Below are 15,162 nucleotides of genomic sequence, written 5' to 3'. Positions count from 1 at the left end.
TCGTCCTACCCACCTTTGCAATATGTGTTGTTATCATATATCCCTCATCTTACCAGTGAGGAAGCCAGGCTCAGAGAGGTAGAGATCATCGCCGAAAGTCATTGTCAGGAGCAAATGAGTGATGTCTGTAGAGTGCTTCGTGCCGTTCTGGTGCACGGTGAAGGACGGTGGGCCATTGGCCAGAGGAGGGATGTGGTGGTGGGACCGGTTAAGGAGGACCTCTTGGAGGAGGTGACATGGAGCTGGGCTGTGGGGAGCCCCGCCTTTCAGGCGGCTGGTTCCCCTAGGGTTAAGGTTGTTTCCTGAGTAAGCCATGATGCTAGTTGGGTCTCCTCACTGAGGATGCCGCCTCCCACCAGAAGACCCAAGTGACGTGGGCTGGTACCCTAGGCTCTCCCCACCAGGGAGCCCTCTGGGCCTGGCTGTATATCCTGTGCATTGTGAAGGGGCAGCCCGGCCTTGGGGTGGTCACGGCACCCCTCTGAGCCCCAGTTTGCTCATCTTTCAAACAGGGACAGTGCTGCTTCCCATGCAGGGTTGTGGTGAGGGCCTGGCACGAGATGGGTGCTCGGCAAACAGGCACCACAGAACCTCCAGGAAACCGCTATTGAATTGAATTGAATTGGACTTTTAACGTCAAAGGACAGACAGATCCCCATCTAGCTGGATCCGTACTTGAGCGCAGAACCGAAAACTCCCTGAGAACCACGGCCTCTGAAGGCACGTGCTTTAGAGGATCGGGAGCCCCTCACCCCGCTGGAGCTGTGTCTCCACGGATGAGGGCACTAGGGGCAGGTTTGCCTTTAGTTCTTGTTGCCCCAACCCCAGAGCAGCCAGCACTTACTGAGTGCCTGCTGTGTGTCAGGCGCCCCCCGGGCCCTGCGTGTTGTCGTCTTATGCGGGAGGCCGCAGGCTCCGTGACGGAACGCCGGGGACTCGGCCAGTTCACGGTGGACTTGGGACTTGAACCCATGTAGTCTGGCTCCAGACGGTGCTCTTAGGGAGAGAAAATAACCTACTAGAAGTAAGCTAAGAACATTAATTTGGGGCAGGCTTTCACAGTCGCAAAGGCTTTGTAGGCCTTGAGTCAGTGTTGTCCTGATGTCACCAGATGAGAATGGTCTTATCACTCGGGGTCTTACTGTGAGGCAGCCGGGTGCTGTGACCTGCTCGGGGCCACGTGGCTAGGCTGGACTGTGGGTCCCGTGCTCTTGCCCTGGCTCCTCAGCCAGCTCTTGGGAGGCCATTGTCCAGCTTGAATGGCGGCGGCCAGCAGGCCCCAGTGAATGGCACTATGGGCGTGGCCCAGCTGCCCCCCCCTCGTGCCCACCCAGTGCCCACCCCCGGGCCCACCCTCTGGGGCAAGCACCATCGTGGCCCCAGGCCACCACTCCCAGTATCCACCTCACTTTAGAGCCATCAGTTTTGAAGAAGCAATGTAAAGGAGTGATTTTCAAACTCCATTCCTGGAACCCTTGAGGAAGCCAGTTTGGGGTCAGGTTATGGGGTCATCGAATACCTAAGTGGCAGCTCCGCGTACATCTCTTTTGCATTTTGGGTTGCCATGTTAACTTTGTAATATAAATATATGATTAAAAATGTATGTGCTTGTGAACCACCGTTCGACTCCAGCAACTACCTCCCCATTTCACAGATGGAAAAACTGACTTCAAAGCCCATGCTTTCCCCATAAAGGATGATAACATTCAGGCAGTGTTCTGTTTTTCAGCTTGTTTGACCCTCCCACCCCTGTGAGGGCAACACCATTGTCTCCCTTGTACAGACGAGGATGCTGAGGCTCAGATGGAGTGGTTTGCCCCAAGATTAGAATCCAGGGAGCCCCACTCCCAAATCCACACTTTCAGCCACTCCCAGCCTGACGGGAACACCTTCTGTCTGTGTTCTGGAGAGGGGAAGTCGCTTGCTGAGGCCCAGCATTAAGGCACCATGAGACCTAAGGCCAAAATGTAGATCTCCTGCCTCCCAGCCCAAGCCCAGGCCTGCTGTCCACGACATCACTGGGGCCAGATGGGGAGACGAGCAGCCCTGTGTGAACCCTGGCTCTGTTGGTCACTGGCTGTGTGACCTTGGATAAGTGAATGACCTCTCTGAATCTGTTTCCTCACTTTAGAAAAGGGAGAATAGGGCCCATGTCACAGAGTCATCATGAAAGTTAAACAGGATCATCCACGTGAGTTGGTTGGCGTGGGGTCTGGCACAAACCGGGAGGGCCCCAGCCACCCTCCGTTCATGGACCCAAGGAGTCCCCAAAGCTTCCTGCCTTACCTGCTTCCTCCTCCCTCTTCCGGGCCCTCACTAACCACCCACATAACACAAATACTAATTATAACCATTTCCATGAGCTGCTTCCTGGCTGAGCCTAATTATGGGGTAGTTCAGGCATGACCATGATAAATATCAAGTGAGGCAGATTAACTTTGTCCTAAGTTTTATGTGATTAGATCAGCAAATTGTTCAGGGACACGTGGTGTCCTCAGCTTGGGACTTACGCAGACTGGTCATCCTGCACAGCATAGGGCCCCCTGCAGGTTTCAGGTCTGTTTTGAACTTAGTGCTTAGAGAAGACCAGAGCAAGTTGGCCCTTTAACCCAGCCAGGAGGTGATGCCTCAAGTGGGAAGGATGGACCAGGTTGGGGCTGCCATCTTATTTGTTGTCATGGCAAAACCACAAGCTTTGGGCATTGGTGCACCTGGGCTGCCATCTGGGCTTTGTTATTTACCAGGTGTATGACTCTGGGCATGTTACTAATGCTCCCTGTGTTACAGTTGTTTTGTACTATGCAGCGGGGAAGAGGCAAGGAGATACTTCGTGCCAACAAGTGCCAGGCCCAGCACCTAGCATGTTCTAGGTCCTCCTAATTGTTCCTTCCCTTCCCATCTTCTGTCATTCCCAGCAGGATGGGATTCGTGTTTCCTGAACCTACCGCTACCCATGCTAACGTTTCCTGGGTGCCGCTTCTCTTAAAGCACTGGACTGAGGACTTTATGTGTCTTATTTTATTTGCTTGTATAAAGACCCTATGGAGTAGGTACCATTATCATCTCCACTTGATAGACAAGAAAACCAAAGCCCAGACAGGAAGTGGGATGACTTTGTCAGGGTCACACGGCTGCACTTGGCTGTCGGTCACTGTGTTGGGATGAGATGCTAGAAGGTCATGCAGGGTGCTGCTGGGGAGGAAGGTCACAGTGAAGTCCGAGAAGGCTGCCTGGAGGAAGGTTCATCTGAGCTGAAGAGTTAGCCAGGGGAAAGAGGTGAGGAGAGGCCTCATGGGCAGAGGGCAGTGGATATGCAGAGGCCCGGCAGCAGGAAGCGAGGTGTGGCTAGGGGACTAACTGTACATATTCGACTGAGCTTCAAGCATGTGAGGGAGGACTGGTGAGTGAGAAGCTCAAAAGGAAGGGAGGGGAAGGAGGGGAGGTTGGAAGCCAGGCCTAGGCCCCTGCTTTTTTTCTGCCAGTTCCAGGGAGCTGGCGTGTGAAGGAGGAGAGTGACTGGACCCTATCAGTTAGTTTAGAAAGTTCTGCTTGGAGCCAGCTGCAAGATGAGGGACTGGGGTGGGGGTGGGGGGGTGATAATCAGAGATCAAGCGGGTCAGGGGGCCAACCCGGAAGGCTTCCAGGGGGAGGAGGGGCAGAGCCTAGGAACCCCCCCCGGAGGGGCAGAGGTGACAGACGGAGGCTGTCACATGGGGGGACGTGGGGAGAGGCATGGTCAGCGGTGTAATGTGTGGCCCGTATCAGGGAGTAGGGAGGAGGTTGCTGGCCAGGGTTGGGGCTTGGGCATGGGCTGGCCTCCCCAGCAGCACTGAGGTGGTTGGTTGGCAGCACAGAGTAAGGCTCTCAGTGCCTCCCAGGGCCCCCAGGCAGGTGAGTCAACATCGGGCCAAGTAGGGGAGTGTTTTCCAGCTCCCTGCATGTGTGGGCATGTCTCCTCTGCCAGCGTGCTGGGGGAGCTCCGCCTGGGACTCTCTGGTCCAGACCAGGGTGATTGACTCATGGGCTGGCAGGGCCGCCAATGACTCTGAGGAGGCTGTGAGCAGCCTTGGTCTCCCATGGACGCTGTGTGCCCTTGGCCTTCTGTCTGTCTCTGAGTCTCACTTTTAGGCGTTCCCTGCCCCCAACTCCTGTCTACCTCCCCCCTTTCCCTGTCTGGCCTCCAGCTCCATCTGACCCCCTTGGTAGTACCAAGTGGAGTCTCCCTCCCCATCCCCCACCTCCTCTTCTGTGTTCTGTCCACACAATACAACGCAGGGCAGCCTGTAGTCTCCACAGAGGTCGGCCTAGGGAGCCAGGCCTCAGGGAGGTGGCCCAAGAAAAGAGGAAGAGGCCCTGAGAGGGTCAGGAAGGTATGAGTCGAGCCCCAGTTCTGCCACCAACGGGCAAGCTGCTTCCTTTCTCCAGCCTCGGTCTCTACATCTATAAAATGGGGGTCCCAGGGCTTATTCCACAGGGTGCTCATGAGACACAAGTAAGATCAGATAGGAGCACCTGGGTGGCTCAGTCGGTTAAGCGTCTGCCCGGCTCAGGTCATGATCCCGAAGTCCTGAGATTGAGTCCTGAATCGGGCTCCCTGCTCAGTGGGGAGTCTGCTTCTCCCTCTGCCCCTTTCCCCGCTCGTGCTCTCTCTCTCTCAAATAAATAAATAAATGAATTCATAAAAAAAAAAAAAAAAGATCAGGGTATAATAGAGCCTTGAGAACTGGGCAGTGCTGGGCTTGCGTCCATGTCGATGACACTTTTATGTTTTTGGGGCAGCAGTTGTGGCATTTAAAAAAACAAACATTTTATTGTAGAAGAGTTCAGATTTATAGCATTATTGAGAAGGTGGTTCCGAGAGTTCCCTTACACCGCACGCCCAGCTTCCGCTGTTTTTAACATCTTATATAGGACATTTGTCACAATTGACACATTATTACTAACTGAATATACTTTATTCAGTATATTCTATACTTTATTCAGATTTCTTTCACTTTTACCTAATGTCCCTTTTCTGTTCTGGGATCCCACCTAGGACACCCCATTACATTTAGAGTCCTGTCTCCTTAACTCCTCTTGACTGTGACAGTTTCTTAGACTTGCCTTGTCTGATGACCTTGACAGCTTTGAGAGTACTGTTGGGTATTTTGTAGAATGCTTCTTCATCGGGATTTGTCTGCTATTTTCCTCCTTATTAGAGTGGGAGAACGTGTGTTGGGGAGCAAGGCCACAGAGGTAAACTACCACTTTTGTCACATATCAAGAGTACCTACTCTCACGGGGCTTATCGCTGTTGATGTTGACCTTGGTCAGCAGGGAGTCTGTTATTTTTGTCCTGAGCACAACGGCACGGCTAGAGTCAGGCCAGTGTTGGCTGAATGAAGGCCAAGATCAGATATGTGGGCGAGGGTAGGGGCTCCTGGGTGGATCAGTCAGTTAGGCGTCTGACTCTTGATCTCAGCTCAGGTCTTGATCTCAGGGTCATGAGTTGAAGCCCCCACGTTGGGCTCCATCCTGGGCGTGGAGCATACTTAAATAAAAAAATTTAAAAAAATATATGGATGAGGGCAGAAGTAAATGGGAAAGGTGAGAGAGGAAAATAAAGAGAAGCAAGTGTGAAGTGGGTTCACTTGGGGCTGGGATACAGTGCTGTCTGTATACCAGGCTGTCCACAACAACCCTTTCTCCAGATATGGAAAATGAGGTCCCAGAGGGGAAACGACGTGGGCCCAGGATCCTGGGGTTGGGCCCGGGTCTGTCTTGACTGCCTCACCCACACTGCTGAATAAGTACCTTGACACTGCATTACCTGGAGAGTGGATTAGGGAAGGGGCATTCCTGCTAGAGGTTGCTTATAGTTTACTTTATTCTGCGAAGGATTCATGATGGGTTATGACCAAAACTCATTCAATAAGATAATATGCAATCAAAATGGAAAATCAGGATCAGAGAAAACAGACTGAAAAATGTGGACAAGGAAAAGGCTGAACATAAAGACCAGGAAAGTGCCCATAAATGAGTTTCTGATTTGGCTGCCAGTTTCCTGGCAGCCAAGAAAAAAAAGGGATCTGAGCCAATTCCTAGGATTCCTAGTATCAAAATAGGAATGTTGTGGTAAATTTAAAAAGAAATTAATCAAATGGAAATTTCTCCTCTAAAAGACTGAGCAGTGTAATAGGTGACATAATAGTGATAATAAGCATCACATGGTATCATCTTCAGGAGTGACAGCCATATTTTTACTGTCTTGTCCCTTGCCTGATATTGTTCTGTTTGATTTTACGTGATTGTCATCAAGCAACTAAACTCTACTGTTTCTTCTTTGTTGAAGTCACTGATGCTTATATCCTCATGAAAACCCGAGATACAAGTTATCTAGTTATCTGTATACCAGGTTGTGTGCTGGGTGCCAGGGCTGGAAAGTAGTAAGAGGATTGTTGCCCACCCCCCAGGTCCTCTCCATCCCAGGCATGGAGGTGCCCAGACAACGCCTGCACATAATACAGGTGCCACTCGGGGGGGCACACCATGGGGAAGGAAGTGGGGAGGGCTTCCTGGAGGAGGAGACAGGCCAGAGATGGAGAACAGTGGTGGGGAGGGGGCCCAGACCTGGGAGAGGGGGTATCAGCCGTTGTTCCCTTGGGGGTGAAGACCAAGTCCTACTTGGAGCTGCCCCTCAGCTTGCAGCCCAGGCCTGACATGCATCAAGAACTCCATGGACTCCCATTGAGTGGTTGACTCCTGTGGGGCTGGGTCAGGGTCAGGGTCAGGGTGGCGACCACACACCTGAGGGGCATATGGAGGATGGACCTGGAGAGGGAGGAGTTCGGAGTTCTTTTGGTGGTGAGGATCGATGGAAGGTTTTTGAGCCTTGCGGTTGTGTAAGTGATGACGGAATGAAGAAGCAGAACTAACAGCGAGCACATGCTGTGTGCCCAGCACTGCTCTAAGCACTTCGTCTGTTTTAAGTTCCTCGAGGATGGCAACAGTCCTGCGAGAGAGCTACAGTGATTGTCATCCCCATTTTCCAGATGAGACAGCTGAGGCACAGAGAGGCTGTCACTTGCGCAAGGTCACACAGCTGGGAAGTGGCCCCGGGGGCAACTGAACTGAGGTTCGGCTCTAGAACTTCTACCCACGCTGTTGTTGTGCCTCTTGACTAATAATACTGGACTAACACATAACGTGAGTGCATGTGAGATGACCTATGGGGACCTCACGGATCCCAGCCAATCACGAGCTCCTAAGACAGGAACTGCGGGAGCAGAGGCTTAGAAAGACGTGAAAACAGCTCAGAGGGTGTGGCCAAGGAGTCGCAGGCCTGCGAATTTCACTGGGGACTGCTTTTCCTGCCTCTGGCACGCTCCAAGATTCCTTGAAGATCCCCCGCCTTGGGCAAACCAATGGCAAGAACCATCAGAATGACTCACGCCGTGGCAGCAAATAGGATCACGCCCAGGTGTCACTGGGCTAGAGGACTTTGTTGTCAGAACCATGGGAGCATTTCTACTATTTCTCATTTCTGGTCACCCCAGGCCTTTGATTGCCACAGGGTGGGGTTTCCAGGGCACCGTCACACCCCTGTCTGGCTTTCACTACCTTCTCTGTGAGGCTGGAGGCCTGGGGCCGGGGAACGAGCTGTGGTTCCCACTCCTCCCAGCCCAGTCTCCACCTTCTCGTGAGCATCAGGCTCCGGGGGGCCGGGGCAGGAACGAGCAGATCAGGGCAGACTCCCCACAGAGCAGCTGTGTTCTCCTTTCCCTGGAGCCGCAGGGTCGGGCGTGCTCCCCGCACTGCAAACAAGGCGATTAGCCAGCTCGGTGCCTGGACTCCGTGAGGGTCCCCCCTGAAGAAGCAGCTCCCCCTTCCACAAAGAGCACAGGACTAAGAGAGCAGGACCCAGGTTCGAGGTCCAGCTCGGCCACGTCCTAGCCGTGTGGCTGGGGTCCTTGGAGGCAGCAGCACGAGGTCAGGCAGGCAAGCATTCTCATCCTGGGCCTCTCGCTCTCCAGCCAGGTGACCTGGGCGGCGAGGGAGGGGTTGTTGAGTCCTGCCTCCTCCCGCATCCTCGGTCTTCTCTTTGGGAGCCTGGCAGAACGTTCTGGGGTCAGGAGCTACATTTTGTCAGGCAGCACAGAGCAGGTTTCTTGCCTGTCCAGCACCTCCCTCCCACTTCTCCTGTAACATGGAAGTGATACCCTGCTGAGGCCCCAGGTGGCTGTGGGGACCCAACAGGACAGGGAATGGGAGGCCCCTTCCGGCTCTGGCGGGGTGTGGATAGAGGCCACCATTGTTGGTGGAGTGGCAGTCGCTCACAGGCTGGGCCTCCGTGCTCCTCGCCGAGCCAGCCAGGCTGCATCCACGTCTTGGGTGGGTTCAGTTCACTGCAGAGCCCGAGGCAGGCGTCGTAGGAGGGGCACCTCGTCTTTTGTGCCCTGAAAAATAAACAGCTCTTCATCGGAGCGGATTTCTACTTGGGAGGCATGTGAGCTTCTTCACCATCCATCCGCAAACAGGCTGCAGTGGGACGCCGGCGCCGGTGGCCTGGCCTTGGCGCCCGGGATGGGCTTCCAGCCTCCCTCCCTGGCCTCCTGCCTTCCCTCAAACTCCCGTGGAGACTCTAGCTGCAGATTTGGCCCTGGGGGAGACAGGGCCTGAGGAGCCCTGGCCCCTGCCTTCGGGGTCCCCCCACGTAGAGTGCTGTGTGCTTCAACAGAGGGAAGCATGAGGTGGGGGCCTGGGTGTGGGGGGACACTGAGCAGGGGACCAGAAGCCACCTTGTCTGGAGGGTGGTGAGGAGAGCTTCCTAGAAGGGGTGGTCTCTGAAATGAGATAGAAGGAGGAGGAGCCACTGCTTCTGTCCCCGGGCAAGTTACTTGCCTGGGCCTCAGTTTCAGGCTCTGTAAAAGGGGCCAATAATACTCAGAGGGAAGGGCTAGAGGTTTAAATGGGAAGATGGATGTGAAAGAACTGACAAATGCCACATGCCCCTAGGTGTCTCTGAAACAGTAGCTGCTGTGCCAGGCTGGGAAGCTGTGTGGTGAATTGAACTTCTTTTTCAAGGGTCTTTTCCTCGGGTGGGTGACACCTGTTACTTAGTGTAAGCAAGTGTCCTGGTTTCAGTAAAAGTCCAGCTGTAAGCCAGGAGGAGGTGAAGAAGCATTGGAGTCCTTTCCCTCTGTCTCCAGTGGCTAATGGGAAGTCCCCCACCCCCTGGGAGTGGGGCAGAAGACTCCAGAATTAAAAATCTTCCCATGTACCCCACCTCCCCCAGGCCTATGCCTGTTCAGTAGTTTCCTTTGTCCTTGGACATTGCAAAGTTGGATTGTCAAGGACTTAAGGGCACTGCCCCAGAGTAATTTTCACTTCCCCTCCTCTTGTGCCACCATTGATTTGAACGTCTGGTGAGCACCTACGGTATGTGAGGTGATGGGGATTCTCTGTGCCAAACAAGGTCCCAACCCTGATAAAGCTCATAATGCTTGCAGAGTTGGGAGGGGATGGATCAACGTAAAATAAAATAATAACAAAAGACTACAGTAAATACCGTAACGGGGGGAAATGGGATGTAACAGTATTGGAGGGGCTGCTTAGAGTGGTCAGGACACTGGAGGAGGTGGTGATTTAAGCTGAGGTCTGAAGCCGGAACTGGCCATGGGAGGAGTAGAGACGAGGAAAGAATGTTCCAGATAGAGGGGATAGCGGCTGTAAAGATCTTGAGGGAGAGGAGAAACTTGAGAATCTGAGGAACTGAGTGAAGGCCGAAGAAGTTGGGGCCTGAGTGAGTGAGCTGGGGAGCAGCACGAGATGAGGGTCAGGGGTGGCCAGGGGCTGTGGGCAGACTGGTAAAGGGACTGTCCTTGCAGAGTTTTAAGCAAGGGAATAGCAAGATTAGAATGTCCTTTTAAAGGTTCACTCTGGGTGCTGAGAGGGCCAAAGTAGAAGCAGGAGACCGCCGGGAGCTGTCGCTGTGACCCCCGAGCAGTCACTCCACCCCTCTGAGCCAGTTCCTGCACACGTGTGTGGCTTGGGAACCATATATGGGAATGAACAGATGTGTACTGAGGGAAGCTGAAAAATGTATAAATGCAGGGGATTCCAGGTCACACTGGAAGCGGAGGGTCCTTCGGGAAACTTCTGGGTTAGACTTCTCTGAGGTGGGAAGCGGAGTGCTGGGTACCTAGAGTCCCTATCTGAGCACCCCACATCTGAGAGAGCCTGCTTTTCCAGCCCAGGTCACAACGGCTGGGGAGGGAGCACCTGCTAGAGATTCTTGCCTCCTGAGACTGAGGTGGAGGGATGGGTCACCTTTCTGGTTTTTGACTAGCCCTAAGCCTCTGGAATTTTCTGAAATTCTCTGGCTTAAAATCCCTGAGCTAGAGGAAGAGGGAAATGAGAGGGGAGACACCTGCCTTTTTTACTCCACCTCCCTCCGCCCCAGTCTTTCTAGCTCTGATGGGGAGACTTAACTTGAGGCACCTAAGGGCCACTGGGGGGTAGAACCTCTCTCCTGACAGTTGTGGTCCAAATTAGAGGCATCTTTCTAACCCGCGACTGCTGCTGTGTGCCAACCCCCTTACCAAAGGGAGACTTGGGGCTTCCCAGGAGGAGGGGCTGCTGCGAGGCCCCTTCCCGCCGGCTAGGGGCTGGCCGTGGGGGGCCTCCCCCTGCCCCGGGTCTCCCCGTGGGGCCATGGAGGGAACCGGCAACCGCGCGCCGGTCAGGCCCCGCCCGCGAAGGTGGCGCGTTGTCCGCCTGGCCCGCCCCGGCCAGCCTGTCGCGCAGCGGCGGCCGTGGTGGCGCTGGGGACCCGGCGTCGGGGGGCGCAGCATGCGGAGCGGGTGGCCGCCGCGCTGTGGGCGCTGGGGGTGAGGCGTCGCGTTGCACAAGCGGGATGGCGGGGAAGGGGAGGCGGGGAGGAGCGGAGGGAGGCGGGACCCCCCCTCCCCCGCCGCGGGCCGGTCCGTGGGCCGGTCTCGGTGTCCCGGGCGGGGCGGGGCACGCGGCGGCGCCGGGGCCGCTTCCCCATTCTCCCCATTCGCCCGAGAGCCATGGAGGCGCTGAGGGAGTCTGTGCTCCACTTGGCTTTGCAGATGTCGACCTACAAGCGGGCCACGCTGGACGAGGAGGACCTGGTGGACTCGCTGTCCGAGGGTGAAGTGTACCCAAACGGCCTGCAGGTAGGAGCCCTGGCCCGCTGCGAGCCCCCAGGCAGCCGGGCATGCGCGCTGCTGCCTCCCCCGCCCCCTACCCTGCCAGCCCGAGAGGGGGCCGTGCCAGCCTGGCGGCTCAGGGCAGCTCTGGGCAGCTCTGGGCTCCGTGGGGGGAAGGATGCCTTTCCGGGGCAGAAGTGCCTCCAAGGCACTGGGCTCCCTCCACCCGGGTCTCCTCCCCAGCTCTGGCTGTCCCCCAATCCTCCTGCCACCTGCCAATGGGACTACAGCCCCTTGGCAGAGTTGAAGCACCCTATAGAACTGAACTGGACCAGTTACCTTTCACAGGAAAGGCAGTCCCTGCGTGCTGAGGGACTTGCCCAGGGACACACAGTCTAATAATGGCAGAGTTTAAAACTGTCCCAGTTTTAGCATGGAAAGCTCTGTGTCCCTGGAAACCTCTCAGTCCTGGGCAAACCAGGATGGTTGGTCACCCTATCTGGTAGGCATGGCCCAATTCTTCCCCTTTTCCCCAGTACCTGAATTTCCTACAGGGAGGAAGGCATCTTCTGCCCCCTCTTTCCTTGCCTCTTTGCAGCCTACTCACGAAACCCAATTCCCCCCCTCCCCAGGGTCTGTCCCTGTGGGACTCAAACATGCCCACCACCTCCCTACCTTGTGGCAGAGCAGTGAGCATGGCTGCTTCCTGCTCTCCTCTCCCTGCAGGGCCGAACTGGGACAGTGTTGAACAGGACCTCAGCCCTGGTGGAGTTTGGACCCAGGCAGGTGGGCGGGAGCGAGTTGGAAGTAGCAGGAAAACTTAGGGGGCCCTTGATCTGGCTCCCGAGAAAGCAGCCCAGAGAGAGGAGCAGGGCATCTCAGTCCAGGAGAACTGCCAGGTTGACCAAGGGAGCTTTGGGGAATGTGTTGGGGCTACCCAGTGAGCTGACACCAAATCACAACTCATCCAGAGGGCAAGCTTAGGGTGCGTGGAAATGCAGGCTGCCAGGCCCAACCCTACTCAGGCACACCTCTTAGAAGCTGGAATAATAATGCCAATAAAGGAAAACAGCACTGATGGAGTCCTTCCTCCAGCCTGGGTAAGTAGGCCCAGGGAGATCCAAACTCATGACTGCAAGTGGTCTGCACACTGGGATATGGCACCCTTACCTATATAATCCCACATCATCCCACTTAACTTTCAGGACCACCCCTATGAGCTGTAGGGATTACTGTTCCCACTTACAGAGGAGGAAATCAAGGGCCTGAATGGGGATACAACTCGCCTTAGGTCACAGAGCAAGAAGTCTGGGAGTGAGAGATCCACACAATCTGTCTAGACCTCTTCCCTGGGACCCTTCTTGAGAGGCTAAATCCAGCAGGAAATTAGATTTCTCTGGCAGGCACTTTTCCCTTTACAAATCAAAACAGAATCTAATCAGCAATCTTTTCAGTGTTATCTTGCACAGAAGGTTCTAAATATATCAGCACAAAAGCACTTCAGAATTCACAACAAAATAATAGGCCATGTTGTCATCACCATAACATAACAGTAGCCCACATGGGGGTAGCCTTTTTCAGGTCACAAAGTGTGTTCATCTGCTCCGGGGCTGCCTGGCAGAGTGGAAACAGCCCAGTCTCCGAAGCTGGGGTCCCCGGTGTGAATTCTGACGCCGCTCATGGTCTTGGGTGAGCTGTTTAACCACTGAAAACACAATTCCCTCATCTGTAGCATGGGAGTAAAAGAAAGTAAATGTAATGCCTCTTATGGGGCCTGCTAGGATTATTGTTGTTTTTATGACCTATGAGGTCAGGGCCCCATGGCTATGTTACAGATGATGAAGCTGAGGCTCAGAGAGGTTGGGGACATTCCTGTGGTCACAGAGCTATCATGTGTTTGGAGTGCAGTGTTGCTGTCCCTACACCAATCTGCCAAACTGGGTACATTGTCTGCTTTTTATACAGGCAAAGCCAAAAAGGTTGCCCCAAGGACTTTGGGCCTTTCTGTGGGGTACCCAATCCGGCTTCCCTTGAGCTTCCACGACTTCCCCAAAGCAAGTGTGAACTAGCCAGTGCTTGAGTCAAGAACTTGGTCACCTCAATTTATGAAGCGGAGTTTTCTATTCATTTATTTTTTTTTAATTTTTAAAAGATTTTATTTATTTGACAGAGAAAGAGACAGCCAGCGAGAGGGGGAACACAAGCAGGGGGAGTGGGAGAGGAAGAAGCAGGCTCCCAGCGGAGGAGCCTGACTCGGGGCTCGATTCCAGGACCCTGGGATCACTCCCTGAGCCAAAGGCAGATGCTTAACGACTGAGCCACCCAGGCGCCCCCATTTTGTTTTTAATCATTGGAGTTATATTCCTCCCAATATAAAGACTTTACGTGCTTATTTGTGAAAAAAAAGATAGTCGAGTATACAGAAAAAGATTTAAAAAGAACTAGTAATCCCAGCACTTGAGAATAGCCCCTTCTGGTTTTCCACATTTGCACACGTATATTTTTAAACCTAATTGAGCTCACTCTAAGTACATGATGTTGTGCTGTGCTTGTTTCATTTAATGCCCCTTCATGAGCATTTTTCCTGTTGTTTAAAAACTCCCCAAACATGCTGTCATTAAAAATTATAATGCCGTGGGGCGCCTGGCTGGCTCAGTCGGTAGGGCATGTGACTCCTGATCTTGGAGTCGTGAGTTTGAGCCCCATGTTGGGCGCAGAAGTTACATAGATAGATGATAGATAGATAGATAGATAGATAGATAGATAGATAGATAGATAGATAGGCGTAAAAAAAAATATAGTGCCTTACAGTACCAGTTTATAAAAATATATGTACTCAATCTGCTAAGGTTGGACGATAGGCCCAGTAACTAACATCGTAGGTGACCATCCCTTAGCCCTTCGGGTAATTTCCTATGAGCCGATGCTAAAACACAACTGCTTCTTCGAATTAAGATCTTTAAAATGGGGGCGCCTGGGTGGCACAGCGGTTAAGCATCTGCCTTCGGCTCAGGGCGTGATCCCGGCGTTCTGGGATCGAGCCCCGCATCAGGCCCCCGCATCAGGCTCCTCCGCTGGGAGCCTGCTTCTTCCTGTCACACTCCCCCTGCTTGTGTTCCCTCTCTCGCTGGCTGTCTCTCTCTGTCAAATAAATAAAATAAAATCGTTTAAAAAAAAAAAAGATCTTTAAAATGGCCCCCCTCCCCCCCTCCCAAATCTCTCTCTTTGACGGGCTACTATAGAAATAAGCTACTTGATTTTTTCCGATTTTGAAGCCCTTTGGTTCTGGAACTCCAAAGTTACCCATACCAATACCAGTAAATGAAAACGTCCGTCTCTCCACCAAACTTGACAGCTTTGTTGCTGAATATGCTGGCCCAGTACTGAATGTAGCTGGAGCCACGTTCTACGCGTCCTGCACCTAAAAAGCTTTTTCTTTTCCTTTATCTCATATTTAGGCCCACGTTAATTGTGATCCACTAAAATCAGTCACTGCAGACCAAGGGCCGAATTTAAAGCCAGGTAGCCCCAAGGCCTCAGCTTGGCCTCTGATGGGCTGTGAGACCTGAAAGCAGCTCATGTAAACAGCTTTTTTCGTCAAATGGGGTTAATATTATTTTTTAATTTTTTAAATATATTTTTTCAAGATTTTATTTATTTGTGAGATGGAGAGAGGGAGAGCGAGAGCACAAGCAGGGGGAGCAGCAGGCAGAGGGAGAAGCAGACTCCTCACTGATCAGGGAGCCCGATGTGGGACTTGATCCCAGGACCTGGAGATCATGACCTGAGCCAAAGGCAGACTCTCAACCGACTGAGCCACCCAGGCGTCTTGGGATTAATATTATTAATCAACAGTTGTTGCAAAGATTGAATGAGGCCGTGGAAGTGAAGCCTTGTGCGTAATGCACAGAAAATGGATTTGGTTGCTATTGGGATTGTTACCGTGACTCACCAGGCCAGAGATCTCAGGATGCCCTAAATATAACCATTACGCTCTCGGTAGCCCCTG

The 15,162-nt window shown here is 53.4% G+C and overlaps 1 protein-coding gene across 5 annotated transcripts in view; it reads left to right on the top strand.

Annotated features, from left to right (window-relative positions):
• The window catches only part of ECE1 (endothelin converting enzyme 1), a 123,046-nt gene that overhangs the window by 42,157 nt on the left and 65,727 nt on the right, over nucleotides 1–15,162 (top strand). For 4 of the 5 annotated variants that reach the window (XM_048221821.2, XM_044390582.3, XM_026517133.4 and 1 more), the window contains exon 2: nucleotides 11,094–11,180. In XM_048221821.2, the coding sequence (XP_048077778.1) occupies nucleotides 11,094–11,180 (87 nt within the window). Of the gene's footprint in view, nucleotides 1–10,777; nucleotides 10,869–11,093; nucleotides 11,181–15,162 lie in introns of those variants that run through there. The other variant, XM_048221820.2, reaches the window with a different exon arrangement.

The sequence above is a fragment of the Ursus arctos genome, unplaced genomic scaffold (genome assembly GCF_023065955.2).
Source record: "Ursus arctos isolate Adak ecotype North America unplaced genomic scaffold, UrsArc2.0 scaffold_32, whole genome shotgun sequence".
Classification (NCBI taxonomy): Eukaryota; Metazoa; Chordata; class Mammalia; order Carnivora; family Ursidae; genus Ursus; species Ursus arctos.
The sequence above is the reverse complement of the archived record's forward strand: the minus strand, read 5'-3'. Positions and strand labels throughout refer to the sequence as shown.